General features: G+C 37.9%; 1 protein-coding gene and 1 long non-coding RNA gene across 2 annotated transcripts in view; one reads left to right on the top strand and one right to left on the bottom strand.

The window, feature by feature from the left end:
• The window catches only part of LOC110445279, a 52,052-nt gene extending 31,389 nt beyond the window's left edge, over window positions 1-20,663 (top strand). Inside the window, exons 13-19 of the mRNA XM_021489819.1 lie at window positions 8,493-8,592; window positions 10,190-10,229; window positions 10,964-11,015; window positions 11,561-11,753; window positions 14,663-14,789; window positions 15,446-15,536; window positions 16,426-20,663. Coding sequence (XP_021345494.1) covers window positions 8,493-8,592; window positions 10,190-10,229; window positions 10,964-11,015; window positions 11,561-11,753; window positions 14,663-14,789; window positions 15,446-15,536; window positions 16,426-16,506 — 684 coding nt within the window. The 3' untranslated portion in view covers window positions 16,507-20,663. The remainder of the gene's footprint in view (window positions 1-8,492; window positions 8,593-10,189; window positions 10,230-10,963; window positions 11,016-11,560; window positions 11,754-14,662; window positions 14,790-15,445; window positions 15,537-16,425) is intronic.
• Window positions 20,664-22,356: 1,693 nt separating this feature from the next.
• LOC110445270 lies at window positions 22,357-23,532 on the bottom strand. Its single transcript, XR_002462341.1, has 2 exons — window positions 23,340-23,532; window positions 22,357-22,668 (listed from the first exon to the last, which is right to left on the bottom strand). It is a non-coding gene; the product is annotated as an uncharacterized LOC110445270 (long non-coding RNA).
• Window positions 23,533-26,283: the final 2,751 nt, after the last annotated feature.

The raw sequence follows: 26,283 nt of genomic DNA, 5'->3' as shown, positions 1-26,283 counted from the left end.
TAATAAGACATACCTGTACTATGGGTAGATATACCTGTGCATTGGATAATAAGACATACCTGTACTATGGGTAGATATATCTGTGTATTGGGTAATAAGACATACCTGTACTGTAGGTAGATATACCTGTATATTGGGTAATAAGACATACCTGTACATTAGGTAGATATACCTGTGCATTGGATAATAAGACATACCTGTACTATGGGTAGATATACCTGTGCATTGGATAATAAGACATACCTGTACTATGGGTAGATATACCTGTATATTGGGTAATAAGACATACCTGTACTATGGGTAGATATACCTGTGCATTGGATAATAAGACATACCTGTACTGTAGGTAGATATACCTGTGCATTGGATAATAAGACATACCCGCTTGGGAGAATATTTAATCTGTAATAATTGCTGTAATGGAGGGCTATCATATTTGTTCAAATGACTGACACAGATACACTTTCAAGGTTACAGGGGTCAAATGTGATCATCTTTTTTTTTATCTATCTCTCTTTTTAGGTCACCTGAGACAAAGTCTCAAGTGACCTATTGTGATCGCCTTTTGTCCGGCGTCCGGCGTGCATCCGTAAACAATTTACATTTTCGACTTCTTCTCCAAAACCACTGAACCAATTTCAATGAAATTTTGCAGAAACCTTCCATGGCCAAAGGTCAACTAAAATTGTAAATTGTATAGTCCCCAGCCCCCAGGGGCCTGAGGGGCGGGGCCAAAAAGGGTCAAATTGACTAAAATTTCAAAAATCTTCTTCTCAAGATCCAGATATGGTAGAATCAAATACTCTTCATAGATAGAAGGGTCTTAAGGTGCTTTACTAAAATTGTGAATTTCTTGACCCTGGGGTCTATATAGTTTATATATGGAAATCACATTTTGGACCAACATTTGTTTAATTGCCATTGGAAATAATTCAATTTGGGTTAGCATTATCAGTATTGGATAGCAGTTTGATGGTATGCACATATCAGCTCTGACTGACCCCCAGGGACTGATGGGTGGGGCCAAAAAGGGTCGAATTGACTGAAATTTAAAAAAAAAATCTTCTCATGACCCAGATATGGTAGAATCAATTACTCTTCATAGATGGAAGGGTCTTAAGGTGCTTCACCAATTTTGTGAATTTCATGACCCTGGGGTCTTATGTTTCCCCCTGGGGAGGGGGTAAACTTTACTATAGTTTATATAGGGAAATCACATTTTGGACTAACATTTGTTTAATTGTCATTGGAAGTAGTTCAATTTGGGTTAGCATTACCAGTATTGGATAGCAGTTTGATGGTATGCACATATCAGCCCCGACTGACCCCCTGGGGCTGATGGGTGGGGCCAAAAAGGGTCGAATTGACTGAAATTTCAAAAATCTTCTTCTCAAGATCCAGATATGGTAGAATCAAATACTCTTCATAGATGGAAGGGTCTTAAGGTGCTTTACCAAAATGTGAATTTCATGACCCTGGGGTCTCACGTTTCCTCTTGGGGAGGGGATAAACTTTACTATAGTTTTTTATAGGGAAATCACATTTTGGACCAACATTTGTTAAATTGCCATTGGAAATAATTCAATTTGGGTTAGCATTATCAGTATTGGATAGCATTTTTTTTTTATTTTTTTTTTGTAATTTTCCTTTTATTCAAGAATTTTTTGCAATATATGGTATATTTACATTCAAACAATTCATATTATATATTCAGACCTCACACGACTCATATATACTCTTACTTACATCAGTTGATATATTTAGACACAAGTACATGTAATGGTACCCATGTACACATATATTGCCTTTATGAGAACAGAGAGAGAGAGAGAGAATAGAAAAGAAGAAGGAAAAAAAATAGCAATGAAATAGAGAAAGTCAACAGAAAGAGAAAGAAAAAGGAGAAACTAGTTTTTGCACTGCAGAAAAAGGAGAAACTAGTTTTTGCACTGCAGCTCAATAATAAACAAACTTTATGTTTAGAATAAGATTATAAGATAATCTTCTGAATTAATTGTAAGTAAGATGCTTTCGGCTTTAAACTGCAGGTAAATACAGCCATATAAATTTAAAGGTGACTGAGAAATGAGGGTAATATTCAGGACAAAATATATTTATATCATAAAAGAGATTAACTTTAATAAGTTCAGACAGAAACATCAACTTAGATTCACAAAAAAGGGACAAAAAATATATATATTTGGAGTTCAGGCAAGATTCAATACAGGCATGGTAAAAGGGACATAACTGCCAAAAAAAGTCCTTGTGAAAACTTAGTGTGTGCTGGGTACATGTATGTGCATCAGTGTATTTTCAAAATATAAAATGAGAACTATACTGTGGAAGGAGATGTATTGTATCTGCTCACTTGACGATATTAAATTATTTAATTTTGGCTTATAATTCCAGGAGGTGGTTCCATTTTTTCCATTCTCTTTCCAGTTTTCTTACAAATCCCCCTTGCAACATGCTATATATTTTTGTACAGAATGATTGTCTTTTATGCTGTTAATTAAAGCATTTACTGACAAATTGTTTTGAAGGCATCTTGTTTTATAAATATAGTGTTTGATCATAATTCAAATTTCATTATCTAGTCTGTTGCCTATTCCTGACTGTGACACTATTCCGAAAAGGAAGGATTCCTTATTAAAAGAGAATGGAATAATTAAAGCTTCTAGTAATGTTTCAAAAAATGTGTAGGAAATTTTGTACAATGGCACACTCCCATAATGTATGAATTATTGTTTCCCTATCTAGATTACAAAAAACACATAAAGGATTATTAGAGAGACCGGCTTTGCATAGATATATATTTGTTGTCAAAATATGATGGAGAATTCTTACTTGGAGCCACTGGAGTTTTAGATAGCAGTTTGATGGTATGCACATATCAGCCCTGACTGACCCCAAGGAGCTGATTGGTGGGGCAAAAAGGGTTGAATTGACTGAAATTTCAAAATCTTCTTCTCAAGACCAGATATGGTAGAATCAAATACTCATCATAGATGGAAGGGTTTTTAGGTGCTCTACCAAAATTGTGTATTTTATGACCCTAGGGTCTCACATTTACCCCTGGGGAAGGAGGGGGGGGGGGGGGAAAAATTTGTTATGGTTTATAATGGCAAATGATACTTTGAATATTACATGTTGATAACTTGATTGGGATTATAACCCTAAGTTGACAGTTTGATACTTTGAAAATTTTGAGCCATCCCTACCCCCAAGGGCTGTAGGGTGGAGCCCAATGGAGTCTGTGTGCTAAAATTTCTTCATTTTCCTTGTTTAGAATCAGAGGTGCTAGTTTCAAATAGGTGGTTTTATTGTTTTTTATCACTTTGAATAATATTTCTGTTCATGTTAAAAACAAAAATCAACTCTCTGTATAAATATAACAGGTGACCGTTAAGGCCCATAGGCCTCTTGTTTTTTCTCTGACTTTACCTGTCTTACTTTTCCCTCCTCATGTCTTTCTACATCTCTTCTTCCTCCCACCTATCTATTTCCATATAAAAATACCGGTATAATTTATATATATTGCGTAAATTGTCTGATGGAGTAATTGTTTATATGCATGTATTATGAAGAAAAATACTGATAAGTTGTAAAACTTGTGTCCAATTCTTTTGTAAATATTTACAATAGAATATGTTTAAATCAAGACAAATGTTTTAAAAACCTTACACAAACCAAAGTCTTAAGATCATGATATTTAGCCTTCAGTATGCTTGGATGGAGGATTATCAAGTTTGTTTCAAAGAATTACCTTGACCCACATTCAAGGTCACGGGAGTTGAATTTATAAATAACTTTTAAACTACTACTGAATGACTAAAACGAAGGTCATGGTTGATGCTATTTAGCAAGAAGTGAGCCTCGATAAAGTGTTATCAAGTTTGTTCAAATCAATGACCTAGACCAAATATAAAATATCAGGGGATTTATATTTTAATGATATTTTAAGTGTTTAGTGTTAAAGCTTGTTAGGGCCCCGTATCAGAGATACGGGTGCCCTATAGTAATCACTCTGTCTGTCTGTCTGTCTGTCTGTCTGTCTGTCTGTCTGTCTGTCCTACCAAATTTTGTTCCTGGCTGATAACTTTGGTATTTATCGACCAATGTACATGAAACTTGGTCAAGATGTTCAGTTCACAAAAATACACATTGAGGTAAAAAGTCAAGGTCAAAGGTCAAGGTCATTAGGTTCAAAGGTCAAGGTCAAATTTTACATCTTTTCACTGATGAACATTTTGTGATGACATTATGAAGCAAAGCTGATCAGAATTAAACAAGGAGTCCACTGACCAAAGGTCAAGGTCATCGCGTCAGGGGTCAAGGTCAAATTTTGTAGCTTTTCACTGGTGAACAATTCACTACGACATTATGGAGCAAAGTTGTTTGGAATTAAACAAGGAGTCAATTGACCAAAGGTCAAGGTCACAGGGTCAAAGGTGAAGGTTAAATTTTGTACCTTTTCCCTGATGAACATTTTGTTATGACATTATGAAGCAATGTTGTTCAGAACTTAACAACAGAGTCAAGTGATCTTAGGTCCAGGTTACAGGGTCCAAAGGGTCAAGGTCAAGTTTTGTATTTTTCACTGATGAACATTTTGTTATGATATTAAGAAGCAAAGTTGGTGGGAATTAAAGAATAAGTCAACTGACCAAAGATCAGGGTCACTGGGATAATGGTCAAGGTCATTTGGATCCAAAGGTCAAAGACAAAGTGGATCTCTGACTTTGACCCTGGCTCTTGATGGAGGAGGTATATAAGGTGGAATAAAACGAATCAAAGCTAACAAATGAGTATTGCACCAGTATTTACATTTCTGTTAGCCCAGCAAATATGGAGGTGGAAGGAAACAAGACTCGCATCATAGTACATGTGAAATGTATATTTTGCTTCCTTGCGATTCTTTTTGAAGTCCAAATATCAAACGTTAAGCTCAGCTATATGGGCAGATTGCTTCTTGATGATTATGGGGGATATATTGCCACAAGACGGGGCCCTTACTGACCTGTCAGTGTTCTAGTTTATTCTCAATTTTACTAAATTGCAAGGTCACAGGAGATGTGTAAATCTAGTGACTTTGAATGACAGGTCGGAGATACATCCCATTAGGCCTCTTGTTTCTCTTGAAGGTTCAATTGTAATTATTGAGACATAAAATAGGTTTGACATCCTAATATATTTTTATTGCGAGGTTTGATAAGTTTGTTATCCCCCGCTTTTACCGAACGGAGGGATATTAATTTGGGTTTGTCCGTCTATCTGTCTGTCTCGCTTCGTTTCCGTGCAATTACTGCAACAAATGTGAACAGATTTTCCTCAAACTTGGGAACAGGGTTAAATGCCTTAAGGGCTCAGCCAAGTTCGACAACTACTTTAATCGAACTCAATTTGGCGGAGTTATGGCCCCTTGATTAACAAAAAATTCATTATCAGCAGTTTCCGCTTAATAACTCTAGCAAATATTAGCCAAATTCCTTCAAACTTGATAACAATGTTTGTTTTCCTCTGTCTTTCCACCCATCTTGGGCACACTTTGGTTTTCGTGTGATAATTGCTGTAAATAATGTGCAGATATTTCAACCAAATACTGTTTGCACATCCAACTCATGCTAAGGTTGCCAACAATGTGATTTGTACATATTTACAGATAATTAATGAGGTATAAGGCTTTTTTTTTCTTCAAGTTTCAAGCTATACATTATGTCTCAACAGCACGATACTCACATGTTTAAACCTAACCTCAATAATGTTTAACCACAATATGTCCTGCAAGCGGGGGATATAAATTCCATGAATTTGCTTGTTTCCCTAGATATTGTGATGTTAAAAACATTTGTTACCAGTATTCAAAACTATGGAAATTGGATACATTTCTGATGGTTTGTTAGCACACCTGCCCGAAGGGCTAGTGAGCTTATGCCATGGCCCAGCGTCTTGTCATCCGTCCATCCTTCCATCGTCTGTTAACTTTCCCTTTGAACGACTTCTTCTGAAGAATGGCCAGGCCTAGAGTCATGATATTTGAGTGATAACTTTTTTGGTTAGAGCCTAACAATGACCTTAACCCCCTATATCAAGGTCACAGCGATCAAAAGTGTCAAATACTTAAAACGACTTCTGAAGAACTGTAAGGTATAGAATCCTAATATGCGGCTGGTAGCTTCGTTGGTAAAAGCCCAACAAAGTTTGAGAACAAAATGACCTAGACCCACTATCAAGGTCACAGGGGTCAAATATGTCAAACTTATCAAATGACATCTTCTGATATTCGAAATGCATAGAATTATAATATTTTGCTGGTTGCTTCTTGGGATTGAGCCCGACAATGTTTGCGAATGAAAACGACCTCAACCTACTTTCAAGGTCACAGGGGCCAAATATGTCATAATCTAAAGGCACAGAATTATAATATTTGGCTTGTAACTGTCACAGATTGAGCCTGACCAAGTTGGCTATTGAAAATTACCTCAACCTACTTTCAAGGTCACAGGGGTCAAATATAGCAAACACTGCAAACAGCTTCTTTTGAAGGAGTGAAAGGCATGGAGTCGTGATATCTAATAAGTAGCTTCCTTGGATGGAGCCCAACAAAGTTTTCGAATGGAAATGACCTTTACCTACTTTATCCTATTGCTTTATCCTAATCTAATTTGATATAGAGTATCCTTGGCCCAACATGATTCAATGTTGTAGAAATCATGCCTCCATCCCAATGGGGACAGGAGAATGGGACCCAATAAGGTAAGGGTATTACTGAGATACATACAGAGCCAATATTTGGAAATATTTGTAGTACAGTATTATATTAATTTAATATTTTGCTTTGACTGCTTAAATATCGAGGTGAGCAATACAGGCCTGGGCCTCTTGTTGGTTTGTCAAATCCTTTTGTGTTGAAATATGGGAAACATAAATGTTCCATGTTTAATGATGGTACAATTTTCAATTTAAGTAACTTTTTAATATTCTGGGACAACCAACATTTCTTAATTCAAATAGGTGAAATGAAGTTTGTACCCACTTACCCCTATATACCAATTTTCAACAAAATTTGAGAACATCTAAATTTCAACCAATCAAAAGCCTGCATTGTGGCCCCTTCTATGGCCCCAGGGACTTGATTTGAACAAACTAGAATCTTCATCCCTCAGGCATCATGCCTGCAAAACAAAAAACCTGTGGCACTTCTGGTTCTTGAGAAGAAGATTTTTTTTGAAAATTGACATTTTTGTTGTGTTTTTGGCCCTATTGGGACCTCTAAGACCATTAGCCCCTCCATTTGAACAAATCTTAATCCCCATGCCATGCTGATCACTTGTGCCAAGTTACATCAAATTTGGTCCAGCAGTTTTTGGGAAGAGGTCGAAAATGTAAAATGTGAACACACAACGACGGACGCAGATGGATTGCAATAGGTCATCATGACCAATGGTTAGGTGACCTAATGAATGCTTGACTCCAAGGCGGATAAAATTAAAGCACAGTGCAGAATACAATATGTGTGTCCTACTAAACTTGTCTAATTGTGTATATCTGTACAGGGCAGTAGAGAGTCAGTGATGTGGCTAGCTGTTCACCACCAACAGACAATAAGTGTGTCCTACTAAACTTGTCTAATTGTGTATATCTGTACAGGGCAGTAGAAAGTCGGTGATGTGGCTAGCTATTCACCACCAACAGACAATAAGTGTGTCCTACTAAACCTGTCTAATTGTCTATATCTATACAGGGTAGTAGAGAGTCGGTGATGTGGCTAGCTGTTCACCACCAACAGACAATAAGTGTCCTACTAAACTTGTCTAATTGTGTATATCTGTACAGGGCAGTAGAAAGTCGGTGATGTGGCTAGCTGTTTACCACCAACAGACAATAAGTGTCCTTATAAACTTGTCTAATTGTGTATATCTGTAAAGGGTAGTAGAGAGTCGGTAATGTGGCTAGCTGTTCACCACCAAAAAACAATAAGTGTGTCCTACTAAACTTGTCTAATTGTGTATATCTGTACAGGGTAGTAGAGAGTCAGTGATGTGGCTAGCTGTTCACCACCAAAAGACAATAAGTGTGTCCTACTGAACTTGTCTAATTGTGTATATCTGTAAAGGGTAGTAGAGAGTCGGTGATGTGGCTAGCTGTTCACCACCAACAGATAATAAATGTGTCCTACTAAACTTGTCTAATTGTGTATATCTGTACAGGGCAGTAGAGAGTCGGTGATGTGGCTAGCTGTTCACCACCAACAGACAATACGTGTGTACTACTAAACTTGTCTAATTGTGTATATCTGGACAGGGCAGTAGAGAGTCAGTGATGTGGCTAGCTGGTCACCACCAACAGACAATAAGTGTGTCCTACTAAACTTGTCTAATTGTGTTTATCTGTACAGGGCAGTAGAGAGTTAGTGATGTGGCTAGCTGTTCACCACCAACAGACAATACGTGTGTCCTACTAAACTTGTCTAATTGTGTATATCTGTACAGGGCAGTAGAGAGTCAGTGATGTGGCTAGCTGTTCACCACCAACAGAAGAGAGCTCTACAGATGTTTGCTAGAGAAATAGCTCCTGCCGGCACTGGCATGGGTAAGGCAACACAATTTGTCGACATTTTCTCAAAGATCAATATTATTGTACTATATATATGTGTTGGACCTGGGCTGCTTTCATTTTCACTCTAGAAATGGTTTGACAAGTTATTCAAGATTGTTCATCACCTTTTAGCTCACCTGGCCCGAAGGGCTAAGTGAGCTTATGGCATGGTGCAGCGTCCGTCCGTCCGGCAGTCCGGCGTCAATATTTTACTTTTAACAACTTCTTCTTAATAACCAAAAGGCTAGGGGTGATGATATATGGCCAGAAGCAAACTGGGATGAAGGGCTACAAAGTTTGTTCAAATAAATGACCTTCACCTATTTTCAAGGTCATAGGGATCAAATATGTTAAAAACTTTAAACAACTTCTTCTGAATAACCAAAATGCCCAGGGTTATGATATTTGGCCAGTAGCATGCTGGGATGAAGGGCTACCAAGTTTGTTCAAATGAATGGCCTTCATCCATTTTCAAGGTCACAGGGGTCAATTGTCTTAAAAAATCTTTAAACAACTTCTTCTGAATAACCAAGAGGCCTAGGATAATGATATTGGCTAGTAGCATGCTGGGTTTAAGGTCTACCAAGTTTGTTCAAATGAATGACCTTGACAAATATTCAAGGTCACAATGGTGAAATATGTTTAAAACATTTAAACAACTTCTCCTAAATAACCGCAAGTCCTAGGATGATGAAATTTGGCCAGGAGCAGGCTGGGTTGAAGGGCTACAAAGTTTGTTCAAATGAATGACCTTGACTAATATTCAAGGTCACAGGGGTCAAATATGTTAAAAACCTTTAAACAACTTCTTCTGAATGACTAAGAGGCCTAGGGTTAAGATATTTGGCCAGTAGCATGCTGGGATAAAGTGCAACCAGGTTTATTCAAATGAATGATCTTTACTTATATTCAAGGTCACTTGGGTCAAATATGCTTAAAACTTTTATACAACTTCTTCTGAATAACCAAGAGGCCTAGGATAAAGATATTTGGCCAGAAGTATGCTGGGATAACGGGCCATCAAGTTTGTTCAAATTAATGACCTTTACATATATTCAAGGTCACAAGGGTCAAATATGTTTAAAACCTTTAAACGACTTCTTCTTACTAAGCAAAAGGCCAAGGGTGATGATATTTGGTCATTAACAGGCTGGGATGAAGGGCTACCAATTTTGTCAAAATGAATGACCTTTGCCCATATTCAAGGTCACAGTGGTCAATATATGTTTAAATCTTTAAATGACTTGTTCTGTATAACCAAAAGTTCCTGGGTAATGATATTTTGCCAAAAGCATGCCGGGATGGAAGACTTTAAACTCAGTTCAACCTAATGTCCTTGCTCGACATTCAAGGTCACAGGCGTCATATGTTTAAATCTTTTAATAGGTTCTTATGAATCAAACACTGATATTCTGCCTGTAGCTGTATTTTAGTCCACTTTTAAGATTACAAGTGTGGGATTAATACCAGGTGAGTGATTCAAGCCCATTGGGCCTCTTGTTTACTTAAAATATTCACTGTATGACTAACAGAACAGATGTCCATTTCCTTCAACTTATTTATTTACCGCATTTGTCTTCTACCATCACAGCACCAGGCTTGACAGGGATTGTTGGAGGGAGACCAAGTGTGTAAGTCTTTAATGTAATGTAATTTGTACAGGTAAAATGTAAGGGCTGTTCCTTAGCTTATCATATAGGGGAGGTGGGAGGCACAGGTGTTACCGATACCGGGAAATTTTGCCCTTCAACATTTTATGGGTGTTGGGGTCTTTGAAAAAACCCTGCCCATATGGTTGATTCTGGAAATGAAGGAAATCTTGCCACTGCAGTCTGCCTGTGATTTTCCTCTCCTTTTTCGATGAGATTTAGACATTTTTCTTCCTATTTGGATAAAGAAAAATCCCCAAATCTATGTCTTCTGTTGAAAATGTGTGTATTCTTCTAGTAAAACTTTGTCTCAGTCATAACGGTTAATCAGTGAATAACATCTTGATGAATAAAACGTGAAGCATAAGTATCACTCTCTGAAGGAGTACAATGCGCTATAAATAGGTCACTGTGACCTCCAGTACACGGTCAAATAAGTACGAAGTTCCTGCAAAATCTCATCCAGGCAATAGCTTGGAATGTTACAGATGCTTTGATGATACCCGAAGTATACCTGTATCAACCAAAGAACATGTGCAGGATATTTTGATTAGGTCACGATAACCTCTAAGTCAAAGGTCAAATAATTTTTGAGTTTCGTAAATTTTTACATCAGATTTTGAAGGAATCTGAAAGATAAGGTAGTATATACCCTTAATGATACAAAGCCCATTTCCACTGTTCATAAGTAAACTTTTCTCCTTTAAAATTTTCAGGTCGCCTGTTTTGAAGCTGTTTTCATATTTATACCCAAAAGGACAAATGAAGGTAATGTTTTTCTAGTTCAGAATTGAATTCTTTGTTTCAATGTTTACATCCAGACTATATGTATCTCAGCCTAGGCTGGTTATTACTGCTTAAAGTACTGCTTGGTGGTGGGATTAATTTTACTGTACAACAGTTTCATTTACAGTACAGAAGTTGGTTTCTATAAATCAGTTATATTTACTGTATAGCAAACTATAGCAAACCAAACTAATCCATGCCCTGTCAGAGAACGTTAGTTGAAACTATTGACAATAATAATGTTTTACACAACAAAAATTCTGGCATTTATGAAAAAAGTCTTAAAACATGGTACCTCCCTTGATTCTTTTATGAAATTTGCAGCCTTAACTCGGTTGAATTAAATGCGACATTAATATCACATGCTGATTTTGATTGCATGGTAAAATTTGTCTGTATGTGAAAAAAGGTAAAAAAAAAAGTCATGGTTTGATTGGTCATAAAAATTTCTGTATGATTTATTTTTTCAACTTGTTACAATTGATGTGCGTGTATCAAACTAATTCTTCACAAACACTTTACAACAGATTGACATTCAAATGAATGGAGATCATGCAGAGACATTCCAGCCCCAGTCTGTCACCACGGCGACCTACAACACGGGTGACACGGGGACAGAAACTGGAGATTCCAGTCCCCTCCCTTCAGGCACCCGTACCTACCGACTGGGCGACCTCGCCTACACAAGGAGTGGTGACAAAGGCAACTCGGCCAATGTCGGTGAGACTCGTAGTATGTGTATTGTTGTATAATTTGTTGGGAGGATTGGTCGAGTGGTTAACACTCCAGCCTTCCACTCCGGAGGCCAGGGTTCCATCCCGAAGTGGTCATACGCATGGAATATTCAGAGAAAGTGTTTTTCTCTTACCCACACAACTCCAACAACCCAGGTGGAGTTTAAAATGGTCTGGGGCGGATGTTGCTGTATCTGTGCTGTAGCATTCAAGTGAGATTGCACTATAAATGATGCCGTTGGAAGCACGGTCCCACTACAAACAGAACACAACAACAATAATAATAATAAATTCTTTTGTTTAGACAGGGTACCATATTTAGACTTTCATCTAGTTTACAATATGGCCCTGTAAAAGACACATATGTACAATGTACAACAACATATTCTATAATTTTACACAACATCACTTACATGGAAACAAATAAATAAACAAAGCATATATAATATTACCGTATAAAATAATAGTTCAGTGAGGCACAATGGAGCTTTCCAAGAGTTGGGGAGGTCCACTCCTGCGAGGTCTGCCCACTGAACACATCTTAACTATAACATACGAATGGAAATTTAATAATACATTCACTGTAGGGATAAATCGAAGGATAAAGTTGAAATAAAAATGTGGCTTTAGGACAGACCAATATCACAGGTAAGCTTTTGCGAATTCATATTGCACTATGTTGTTGATTTAAAATAGTTGCTAAGATATAACTTTATAAAAGACAGAAGGCTTGTAGCGTTTCGTGTCTCTTCAGTAAGATCATTCCACAGAGCAGTACAGGTATATCTAAAAGAACGCTTATACAATGTTGTTCTGCATTTGGGTACATGTCTCTAAAACTTTACTAGCACAATACATTTCCAACACACATGCAGGCATACACACATAGGGAGATATTAGCCAGGTGGCATAGGACTAGTAGTTAGCGCCTGATAATGCAGCTGCTACGAATTCCTCAAAATTGTTTTGTTAGGTCACCTGAGCTTTGCTCAAGTGACCTATTCCAATCGCTTTTCGTCCGTCGTCGTCCGTCGTCCGTCATCCGTCGTGTGTCGTGCGTAAACTTTTACATTTTCAACTTCTTCTCAAGAACCAGTGGATGGATTTTTTTCAAACTTGGTCAGAATCATCCTTGGAAGATGAGGCTTCAAAATTGTAAAATTGGGATTCCTACCCCCACCCCTGGGGCCAGGGCGGGGCCCCAAAGGGAAAATTATCCAATATTTCAAAAATCTTCTTCTCCAGACTCACAGGTACTACAGTGATTTTCTCTACGTGGAAAGAAAGATCATCAGGCGCTTTACTTAAATTGTAAATTTCAGGACCCCCGAGCTATCCGTTCTCCCTTGGGGAGGGGGTAAAGTTTACTATAGTTTATATAGGGAAATAACACTTTTGGGTATATTTTGACAACTTTCTGTAGGAAATTATTTTTACTTGGTGAGAATTATCCTTGGAGGTAGATGGTTTCAAATTGTAAAATTGAGATTCCTACCCCGACCCCTGGGGCCAGGGCGGGGCCCCAAAGGGAAAATTAATCAATATTTCAAAAATCTTCTTCTCCAGACTCAGAGGTACTACAGTGATTTTCTCTACGTGGAAAGAAAGATCATCAGGGGCTTTACTTAAATTGTAAATTTCAGGACCCCCGAGCTATCCGTTCTCCCTTGGGGAGGGGGTAAAGTTTACTATAGTTTATATAGGGAAATAACACTTTTGGGTATATTTTGACAACTTTCTGTAGGAAATTATTTTTACTTGGTGAGAATTATCCTTGGAGGTAGATGGTTTCAAATTGTAAAATTGAGATTCCTACCCCGACCCCTGGGGCCAGGGCGGGGCCCCAAAGGGAAAATTAATCAATATTTCAAAAATCTTCTTCTCCAGACTCAGAGGTACTACAGTGATTTTCTCTACGTGGAAAGAAAGATCATCAGGGGCTTTACTTAAATTGTAAATTTCAGGACCCCCGAGCTATCCGTTCTCCCTTGGGGAGGGGGTAAAGTTTACTATAGTTTATATAGGGAAATAACACTTTTGGGTATATTTTGACAACTTTCTGTAGGAAATTATTTTTACTTGGTGAGAATTATCCTTGGAGGTAGATGGTTTCAAATTGTAAAATTGAGATTCCTACCCCGACCCCTGGGGCCAGGGCGGGGCCCCAAAGGGAAAATTAATCAATATTTCAAAAATCTTCTTCTCCAGACTCAGAGGTACTACAGTGATTTTCTTTACGTGGAAAGAAAGATCATCAGGGGCTTTATTTAAATTGAAAATATCAGGACCCCGAGCTATCCGTTCTCCCTTGGGGAGGGGTTAACGTTTAATATAGTTTATATAGGGAAATAACACTTTTCGGTATATATTTTATATATTTTCAGCAGAAAATTGCTCAAACTTAGTCAGAATCATCTTGGGTAAATGAGAGTTTTACTTTGTAAAATTAGGATTCCTGCCCCATCCCCAGGGGCTAGGGCGGGGCCCCAAAGGGAACATTTACCAATATTTTCAAATTCTTATCCATTGATGACATGACAAGTATTGTATTTCACTTAGTTTACATGCTGATTTCCACATCACATCTAAACAATAAAATAAAGCTACCAGTATCTATGATATAACTCAGGTGACCGCTAAGGCCCTTGGGCCTCTTGTTTGATGTATATGCTAATTGTATTAATCGTATAAATTGTATAGCGCTTTAGAGTGGCTTAGGTTAACTAGATAGGGCGCTATATCAAATGTTGTATTTCATTATAGTGATGTTGTGTAGGAGAGAGAATGAAGCTGAGCATGTCATGTAGGTTTTACAGAGTATAAAAATAACTTACTAATGTTGATGAGACACATAATCCGACCTTGATATGATGTTGTGTTTATACTTTTGACCAGGTGTGATTGCCAGGCACCCGAGTGTGTTACCATATCTACGACAGGCTATCACTGCCGAGGTTGTAGATAACTATTTTGGTCACCTCTTCACCGACAGGGAAGGCCCTCTTAACACTAGGGTTCAAAGGTCAGTGAACTCAGTGTTATTTTGATACATATTTTCAAGAAAGAATATTTTGCTGTCCAATATGTAGTGTTGCTTTAACTCTTTAGCCTACTCCTATATTTTGGTGTCGTCTCCTGAGGCACCATTGATTGTTAGCCTACTGCAGGATCATGTGACAAGTAGAGTATCATGTTACCATGCCGAGGGAATGACATTTTATATATAACTCTCGAATCTAGCAGTAAAACCTACACCACCAGCACACTTTGGTTCATGCTGTCAAAAAGTAAGCCTCGTGGTCGTCCAGGACTAGTGTTTATAACAGTTTTTGTCTCGCCGACACGAAGTGGAAGCGAGATTAAGGTGTTGCTTTTCCGGCGACAGCGGCGTCAACATTAATTTTTGTGTTTAAGTTAGTTTCTCTGAAAGTATGAGTGCTAGACAAACCAAACTAAAGATGCATCTTGGGTAGTACATCTCAACCCATGCATCAAATGCGGGATGCGGCCTACCTTTCATGGTCCATTGACTTTGTCAGCATCTCCATCAACATTAAGTTTTTGCGTTTAACTTAGTTTCTCTGATATGTGCATTGATGGACATATCAATCTGAATGGCTTGTTTCTGTTTCATGGTCACCAAGAGCTAGTATTTATAATGTTTTTTTTCTGTGACAGGTTTGACGTACCAGGGATTCATGGAATGAACTTTATGTTACATAATGTACTCGGTGGTGGGGGAATAGCATCGCTACGCTGTGATCCACAGGTAAAGTTTTAGGACTGCTAGACTGAGTCAGCTGATGTTGCTCTGTTCTGATCTGAAAGTCAAGTCTCAGCTGCCATTATCAGGCAAGATGTCAGCAAGTCAACTCTCAGGCCTTCCATTGTTTGGCAAGATTAAAAGGTCCATATATATTAAACCTGAGAATTTCATTATCCTCTGGTCACCTATTCCCCCTGTTGATATGGTAAAGTTTACTATAGTTTATAAAGAGAAATGACACTTTGTGTATGTCAGTGGGAAAAAAATCAAACATAGTTGGAATTAGTATCATGTGATTGCAGTTTGATGGTAGAAATAACAAAAACCTGTCTAAAGGGTTTAGGCCCAAAGGGGTAACATTTCAACAGTCTTCTTCTTAGACCTAAATGTGCTAGAATCAATCATTCTTTATGGATGGAAAGGTCCTAGGGTGCTCTATCAAAATTGTAAATTTCATTACCTCAGGGTCATCTATTTACCCTGAGGGGAGTGATGAATTTTGATATACCATTAATTCATAATATGAAGAAATAACATTTTGGTTATAATTTGCTACGTATTTGAACCAAACCCAATACATTTGTATGAAGCAGAAAGGTTGAAATCATGTAATTCAACTGAATAATGTCTCCTGAATTCAACATTGTTACAAGGACATAAAGTGTGTATAGATAATGATATATGAAATAAATGTGACAATTTGTCTGTAGTAGCTTTTTCAGTGCAGTTATCTCCCTTGCATTGTACATGACCGGGCAGGTGATACATATAGGCATCAAGGTTAGAAATCTAAGGACAAAAACATATTCTGAAGCCACGCTGATAAATTATTTTTTTCCTGCTTTAGGGCAGTATTCTGTTTCAGAATTATAATAATATTTTGTGTGTTTAGGGAAAAGCGATGGGTCAGATGTTACTTGACCTGGAGTTAAGACAGATGCCAGACTTTGGTGACGTGTGTAATACAGACTGATGTCATGGTAACCGGGAAAAGGAGGTCATGATGTTACACCAGCCTCTGGAGGTCAAGGACATGTCAGACTCCGGGACAAACTGATATTGTGAAGTGTTGGGAGACATCCTGATACTTCTTAGCTTCTCTCAATACCAATATGGTATTCAATATGATTATAAACCAATCTTTTATTCTATATTACCTCAGGGATAAGCTGTGGAAGGTTAATTATTGCAAGTATTTTGAAAATTAATTGGTGCAAGCGTTTTAAAATGACTTCATCAGAAATCATCGCCACGTATGTCAAATCCAAATATTGGCACATTTGTTCTTAGCTGCACTTTTATCCATTTTGATGAATTGTATCTGCACAAACTGCTGAGGATATTCTAACCATGAGAGATTGCTGGTGATTTTAATTTAATACAAGATTAATTACACTGATGTCACATGGCTTGGTATCAACATTTTCCAAAAAGATATTTTTTTCTCTCTCTTTCTAATGTCTATATTGTTTAATATCATGTGATTAGAAATGAACTCCTCTTAATATCATGTTCTATGTTTTCCCTGACATCATGTGTGGAATTCACCTGTTTACTGCTTGTCGATATATTCTCGCTAAATACCAATTCTTGTCACAACACATGTACATGAAAACCATAATTTTGCCAGTCATCACTCCTGTTTGATAGTGATATATGTGTGTGTGCTGTGGTTGGAATAGCATGGCGTGAATAGGGTGCCAACCAATAGGCTCAAACCTATGAAATCAATTAAGACTTTTCTTGTTATTGCTAAGAGAATCATTGATACTTCAGCTTTGTGTAAAAAAGTACACCAAACAAATGTTGAAATGTTTAATTATTGATGATCAGTAGATAAGGTTTTTTGAGAGGCACATTTCACTATACATGTAATGAATTTATTGGTATGTTTCTGTTATATAGCGGGTGACATAACCCTGTGTGTACTTCAGAAAGATGTGACACAAGATAGTGGGCCTCACAGTGTAATACTCTATATATGATGTGATGTCCACTTATATACATTTCTGTTATATAGCGGGTGACATAACCCTGTGTGTACTTCAGAAAGATGTGACACAAGATAGTGGGCCTCACAGTGTATTACTCTATATATGATGTGATGTCCACTTATATACATTTCTGTTATATAGCGGGTGACATAACCCTGTGTGTACTTCAGAAAGATGTGACACAAGATAGTGGGCCTCACAGTGTATTACTCTATATATGATGTGATGTCCACTTATATACATTTCTGTTATATAGCGGGTGACATAACCCTGTGTGTACTTCAGAAAGATGTGACACAAGATAGTGGGCCTCACAGTGTATTACTCTATATATGATGTGATGTCCACTTATATACATTTCTGTTATATAGCGGGTGACATAACCCTGTGTGTACTTCAGAAAGATGTGACACAAGATAGTGGGCCTCACAGTGTATTACTCTATATATGATGTGATGTCCACTTATATACATTTCTGTTATATAGCGGGTGACATAACCCTGTGTGTACTTCAGAAAGATGTGACACAAGATAGTGGGCCTCACAGTGTATTACTCTATATATGATGTGATGTCCACTTATATACATTTCTGTTATATAGCGGGTGACATAACCCTGTGTGTACTTCAGAAAGATGTGACACAAGATAGTGGGCCTCACAGTGTATTACTCTATATATGATGTGATGTCCACTTATATACATTTCTGTTATATAGCGGGTGACATAACCCTGTGTGTACTTCAGAAAGATGTGACACAAGATAGTGGGCCTCACAGTGTATTACTCTATATATGATGTGATGTCCACTTATATACATTTCTGTTATATAGCGGGTGACATAACCCTGTGTGTACTTCAGAAAGATGTGACACAAGATAGTGGGCCTCACAGTGTATTACTCTATATATGATGTGATGTCCACTTATATACATTTCTGTTATATAGCGGGTGACATAACCCTGTGTGTACTTCAGAAAGATGTGACACAAGATAGTGGGCCTCACAGTGTATTACTCTATATATGATGTGATGTCCACTTATATACATTTCTGTTATATAGCGGGTGACATAACCCTGTGTGTACTTCAGAAAGATGTGACACAAGATAGTGGGCCTCACAGTGTATTACTCTATATATGATGTGATGTCCACTTATATACATTTCTGTTATATAGCGGGTGACATAACCCTGTGTGTACTTCAGAAAGATGTGACACAAGATAGTGGGCCTCACAGTGTATTACTCTATATATGATGTGATGTCCACTTATATACATTTCTGTTATATAGCGGGTGACATAACCCTGTGTGTACTTCAGAAAGATGTGACACAAGATAGTGGGCCTCACAGTGTATTACTCTATATATGATGTGATGTCCACTTATATACATTTCTGTTATATAGCGGGTGACATAACCCTGTGTGTACTTCAGAAAGATGTGACACAAGATAGTGGGCCTCACAGTGTATTACTCTATATATGATGTGATGTCCACTTATATACATTTCTGTTATATAGCGGGTGACATAACCCTGTGTGTACTTCAGAAAGATGTGACACAAGATAGTGGGCCTCACAGTGTATTACTCTATATATAATGTGATGTCCACTTATATACATTTCTGTTATATAGCGGGTGACATAACCCTGTGTGTACTTCAGAAAGATGTGACACAAGATAGTGGGCCTCACAGTGTAATACTCTATATATAATGTGATGTCCACTTATATACATTTCTGTTATATAACGGGTGACATAACCCTGTGTGTACTTCAGAAAGATGTGACACAAGATAGTGGGCCTCACAGTGTAATACTCTATATATGATGTGTGTGTACTTCAGAAAGAGGTGTGAAATCAAACCAATTTGACCTCTTTCATATAAATAAAGGACGTGTCGAAAAGCAATGTTATTTGAAGAAAAGAAGATGTGATACTTTTATTAGATGTATGATTCCCATTTCAAGGTTGAAATATCTGTGATTGTGTAACGGGGTGGAAACATTCAAACTACAATTTATACTAGATGCATAAATTTATGAAAGAATGAAAATCATGTGGAGAAAATGGTTCATTATTGAACATTACATACATTAATATGTATACGACAAATATCAATTTAAGTGTGATAGCCGCACAAGGTTCCCAACACTTTATTCTTATACACGGGCCAGACAATATAAGTTTTACTTATACACGGGCCAGACAATATAAGTTTTTCTTCTACACAGGCCAGACAATATAAGTTTTACTTCTACACGGGCCAGACAATACAAGTTTTACTTCTACGCGGGCCAGACAATATAAGTTTTACTTATACATGGGCCAGACAATACAAGTTTTTCTTCTACACGGGTCAGACAATATAAGTTTTACTTATACACGGGCCAGACAATATAAGTTTTACTTATACACGGGCCAGACAATATAAGTTATTCTTCTACACGGGCCAGACAATATAAGTTTTACTTATACACAAGCAATATCAGTTTTTCTTCTACACGGGCCAGACAATATAAGTTTTACTTATACACGGGCCAGACAATATAAGTTTTTCTTCTACACAGGCCAGACAATATAAGTTTTACTTCTACACGGGCCAGACATTACAAGTTTTACTTATACACAGGCCAGACAATATAGGTTTTAGAATGGATAATTTTGAAAACTACAAAGCATAATTGTAAATATTTTTACAAAATGAAAATAAATGGCTGTCATATTGGTTTAAGTGTTCAAACGATGACATCAGGATTATGTCTGTTTTGGAAATTGAACATATCATAACTCACCGAAATGCTGCTTTTGATTTACAAATTGCTTAATCTTTAACTGAGCCAACAGTCCATCTGAAGAGTTACCAGATGATGTCGGTGACTTTTCTTGAAATTATAAACATTTAGAGGACTTTTATTGAAAGTTTAGAAATGGTCCATTATCACAAGTCTAGCCCCTGAGTCAAATTTGTGCAGATGTTGAACATCCAGTGCTTTATATAAAATTCCGTGTGATTGTTGTGACAGTGCTGATAATCGGTCAGTTGTGATGACTGTGATGTATAATTTATTAGTGTGAACTAGCATGTGACTGTTTATATAGCAAATATACAAATAAAACATTCTATATTTCTAAAACAAGTTTGCGTTTTATATTTGCTAATGGCCATGACGATTTTCCTATATTGATCAAAATTTAAAAACATGAGTGGATCAATGAATTCAAGTGCTATTGCATGAAAGCATATTGCATTGAAGCCATGTCACTTTTTACAAAACTCATTGCCTCGTTGAATTTCAGATCTTGATTAAAATCAACCATGAGCAGGTATTTGATACTGCAAGTACTTGTAAAATGTTTCATGAACATGAAACCATTCTTTTAAGAGTTTTTGAGGGAAACCATCTCCAGGGTCGAGTAAAAGATGACCACATTTATATCAGATCCAGATCAAAAACAAAAAAGCAATTGATATTCGTATCTAAGGGAAGTTTCACGATCCAACAGATTATTTGCCAACATCACAATGTTATTTTATAAGAATTAACAAGAGTTCTGCAGGATGGTACATGATACGCCCGTCAGATGTAGAATGAGCAGTTTGCCACAAAGGGCCATAAGTGCATAAATGTTGGAGAGATAAGCGTCAAATCTTATCAAGCTTGTCTGAGCTTTCATGGCAATGAACCTTCCTACCAAGTTTGAAATAAATTTATTCAAAATTACTCAAGTTATTGAGCGGAAAGTGTTTTCGGCAATTCTACAAAAGGCCATAATTCCGTAAATAACCGGCAAATAGTATTGGTTATTGCAAGATTTCATAGAAATAAAGCTTAAGTTATTGATCAGAAACTGTTGCGTCAATTCTATAAAGGGCTCCTTAATAACAGGCGGATAATGGTTATCGAACATGTGCAAGCTTTCATAGAAATGAACCTTCCTATGAAGTTTGAAATTAATCTGTTCAAAATTACTGAAGTTATTGAACAGAAACTGTTTCGGCAATTCTAGAAAGGGCCATAACTCCGTAAATAACCAGTGAATAATTTTGGTAGCTATTATCGAACTTGTCCGAGCTTTCGTGGTAATGAACCTTCCTATTAAGTTTGAAATGAATCCTTCCATGAAAACATTTTACATACCGTCTATTGACGAGCGTATAAAAACTATGTAAAATGCTAAAAATTCATAATTCTTGGAGTATCAGAATGTCAATGGCAAATGAATTGTCATTAGGGCCAGGGGCAGGGGAAACATACATATAGTGCTTATAAAATTGACCTGACAAAATTAACAGGAGACCCAGAGGGCCTGTATTGCTCACCTGTTTCTTTTGTTACATGAAACTGACATAAAGGTAACTTCAGACCAAATTTGGTAACTAGAACACAAGACATCTTAACATCTCTTAAACGATTCTTAAGATGTTGTTTGAAATTAGAAATTTTAATTTTAAAGCTACATGCATTAACCCATGTTGACCTTGGACTCGGGCTAGCACTTAAAGTTGACCTTTGACCTTGTTACTGTAATAAAGAAAACAATTCACACAGCTGGTCTACATAGCATACCCAAGTATCATGACTGACTACACCAAAAGGTTCTTAAGATATTGTTGTTTGAGGTTTTAACATATTTGACCCAGAATTGACTCAGAATTCGATATGTGTAACTAGAGACGAAGGGGAACCTTCAAGTAAATTTGAGAAAGATCCCTCCAGCACTTTCTTAGAAATAGCACAAACAAGAATTGTTTAAGGACAGAAGAACATTCAACGGACAATAAACGAAGGGTGATTTGAAATGCCAACAATGACTGAAAACAACAAACATTTACATACTTAATTCATGAGCATGTTTTATTTTGAAAAACAACGCTGTGTTATTTATTTTGTGGTGTCTGTAAAATCTTCATAGAATATTAAAGTGGACTTTAAGTTCTACACAACACAGATTCTGTCCTTGCCATGGTCATCCCTTGATTTGCTGGTCAGTTTGGCCATTTCCTTGGCATCCGAGTCCACAAGCGCCGAAGTGGCTTGCTGTACCTCCGCCAATCCGATATCTGACACTGAAGTTACAATATTTGTCAGTCCTTAAAATTCACGGACGAGATCTATTTGTTTAAGTATCCAGGGCACTGAAAGGAAAACAAAATTAAATGAAAGACATTTGTCAGGACACCAGCAGACTCGTGGAGAAGTTAGACTTCAGCCCCTTGAACCAGCATGTGAACAATTGGATTGGATAAAGTAACAAAATCTGGTAAGTGACATCAACACAACAAATTTAATATTTTTTTAATTTTTGTATTTGTATAAGATTAGATAGCTGATATATGGTTGAAATCGGGACTTACAGTGTCTCAGAATTTCCTTTAAAAGTGAGAACTATTTTTGCTTTTATTCGCATGGATTCGAAATTTGCTGTGACCCATAGAGATCAGTGTAGCCGAACTGGACTGGGTCCGTCGGCGACTAGATAGCTCGATTTGTAGAGCGTCTGTCTAGAGTTCTGAAAGACCACGAAATCACGGGCTGGCAAGGTTGTGCACGCTTGGCCTATTCAAGCCCACACACAAGCCTAGGGGTTCCGAGAGCAAAGGGGGGCGTAACCTCTGGGGTATCGAGGATGAGGCAAATATAACCAACCCATGTGTACAAAATAATACCTACAATTGCATTCTCAGGAGGTGTAAACTAATGAACATTACATATTAAGTTATGATATAATGTGGCGAATTAAATTTCGTCATCCCTAACCCCCAAAATCCCGTGTAAGCTAAGGCCTATCTGCAAGGACTCTACTTACGTGCACGAATGACGCTGCACGCGATTACAAATGTTGCTACATTCCCAATGTTTGCTTGTCTGGCTTTCATTGCTTCTTCTTCGGGATCACGTTTTTCAATTGCCTGAAACATGTTGGTATATATATAACGTTAGTCCTTGAAGCATGCGTCTGTGATGGGTGATCACTGTCGATTGAAAGCTTGTTTTGAAGAGACCCCCCCCCCCCTTGACAGCTAAGCGCAATCACGATCCCGATCATAGACATGTACAAGCCAAGATAAGAGGCACAATAGGCATGTATCTTATTAGATGCTGTTTAATTGTTAACATACATATCCATGACCTTCAAAGCAGGCCAAGGGGCAAATTATCATATGTGCAAATTCATTGCAACACATTTGATAACAGTCCAGCTAACACTACATTCCCAGCATGCTACTCGTCATGTAAGAGAGGTCATTTTCTGATTTACCCCAGGTAGTCGTACTTGCCTCGTCTGTTTACATTATGGTTGTATAGACAGACGAGGCTAGTACCTGTGATTTACTAGTCCGCTAAAACTTACCATAATCGCAGACTCAAAAATTCTGATCGGCCGCCTGTTTATGGTCAGCTAACGACTGCTCTATAAAGCACGGGGATTGTCGTTGAAATCTGGCGACAGCGATTGTGAGAGTTAATTACATTTTTGTCAGGGAAAATAATCATACCTTTATTTCAGTTGATTCATTTTTCGCTCACTTGACTAGATGTCTTGTCCGTACTCGATACAATATGGACGCTACATAGTTTTAATCAATTGAGGTGCTTTTGATTGCTTACATCGACAGCCATTTTGCCCTCAACAGGCTTCCGATCAGAACTTTTGAGCCTGCGATTATGGTCAGTTTTAGCGAACTAGTGATTTACTCTCTACTGAATGAACTGAAGAGAAATTCTCCCCGATCAAGTCAGTATGAATCGGATAGCTTTGTTACCAGGGCGACAATCATTATGCATTATTCATCAGAAGTTGTTTAAGATAATGTTAAACATACATCCGACATGATCTTGAAAATGGGTCAAGGTAATTTATTTGAACAAGATTGACAGCCCTTCATTTCAGCATGCTATTGTGCGGGACTAGACTTGGTCGGTTGCTGGTGTCCGTCTAGAGCTCAGATCCCTGCATGCATGGTCTCACTCGGGTGGTGCTTTTTTCCTGTGACAGTGGTGCCTGGTGCCTGTGACAGTGGTGCCTGGTGCCGGTTACCGTGGTGCCTGGTGCCGGTGACAGTGGTGCTTGGTGCCGGTGACAGTGGTGCTTGGTGCCTGTGGCAGTGGTGCCTGTGACAGTGTTGCCCGGTGCCGGTTACAGTGGTGCCTGGTGGCTGTGACAGTGGTGCCTGGTGCCTGTTACAGTGGTGCTTGGTGCCTGTGACAGTGGTGCATGGTGCCGGTTACAGTGGTGCCCGGTGCCTGTGACAGTGGGGCCTGGTGCCGGTTACAGTGGTGCCTGGTGCCTGTGACAGTGGTGCCTGTGACAGTGGTGCCTGTTACATTGGTGCCTGTGACCAACGTCCCTCTGGTGGTGTTTTCCTGTGACAGTGGTGCCTGTTACAATGTTACAGTGGTGCCTGGTGCCTGTGACAGTGGTGCCTGTTTCAATGTTACAGTGGTGCCTGGTGCCTGTGACAGTGGTGCCTGTTACAGTGTTACAGTGGTGCCTGGTGCCTGTGACAGTGGTGCCTGGTGCCTATGACAGTGGTGCCTGTTACAGTGTTACAGTGGTGCCTGTGACCAACGTCCCTTGTGTTAAGTTCTTGGTGTATATGGTTTATACAAGGGGATACCTAAACCTGGGTTGAAAACCTTGTCTTCAAGGAATAAGGAGTGAGGAATAGAATGGTAATAGCAGAATTGGACGCGGCTGATTGCCAGCAACCAGGTAGCTCAATTGGTAAGGGCGTCCATTTAAAGTTGGAAGGTCCTTGATTAAATCACACTCAGGCCACCTGTTGGTCATTGTGTTGAACTATGTCCAACACTTAACTCAATAATTTATAACTTATGTGACAATCCAATGATGTTTGAAGCTTTCGACTTTGAGGAAATCAAGCTTGTTATGATCACTTCAACACTTTCAGAGAAATAGCAATACTATACAATATCAATCCCAAATCCAAAGAGGGCCCAGTAGCGATCTCGTCTATTTGAAACAGCCACAATTGAAGCTGGTACAACTACAGACTATGAAGGATCATGTGTACTATTTTTCAACATGGTCTCTTGGGTAGTTCCGGAGAAATGATGTGCAAAATCCAAGATGGTTGCTTGGAAGCCATTGTGCTTTTCCAAACTGACCAAAAGATGCCGTACTAGACAAGACTAGACAGCCATTTGAACAAGTATCAAATAAAATCCTCACTTTTCATACTTTTTAGCCCTCATCTGACCATTGCAATATTATCTTTCACTTCAGTAATTCCTAAATAACAAGATAACAAAAGTTTTGAAAAACATTTTTCTTTACTCTTTTTTTTTTCCAACAACAAAAACTGAAGAAACACCAAATATTTTAGTCATCAAATAAATGCAAATTAAGTGTTTTGTATTCTTAAAACATCAAAAATTATACAGAACTAAGGTTTCTACGGTAAAATGGACGGGAATGCTTCTTTTGGATAGTTCGAAATAAGGATGTCGAGGAGAAGAAAACAAAAGTCCAAAAGTTAGTTATACAGGTTTGAAAATAAAAAAGGGAAAAGAAATCCCTGACTTCAGTGAACCCTGACTACACCTACACCTGACTTTACACAGACATCCTCTCTTATCCGACCTAATCATTTTATCTCGATGTTTGTATACAGACATCCTCTCTTATCCGACCTAATCATTTTATCTTGATGTTTGCTTACACAGACACCCTCTATTTTCCGACTTAATTATTTTATCTCGATGTTTGTATAGACATCCTCTCTTGT

The sequence above is a fragment of the Mizuhopecten yessoensis genome, unplaced genomic scaffold (genome assembly GCF_002113885.1).
Source record: "Mizuhopecten yessoensis strain PY_sf001 unplaced genomic scaffold, ASM211388v2 scaffold2159, whole genome shotgun sequence".
NCBI classification, from domain to species: domain Eukaryota; kingdom Metazoa; phylum Mollusca; class Bivalvia; order Pectinida; family Pectinidae; genus Mizuhopecten; species Mizuhopecten yessoensis.
This window is presented reverse-complemented; position numbering and strand designations above follow the sequence as displayed.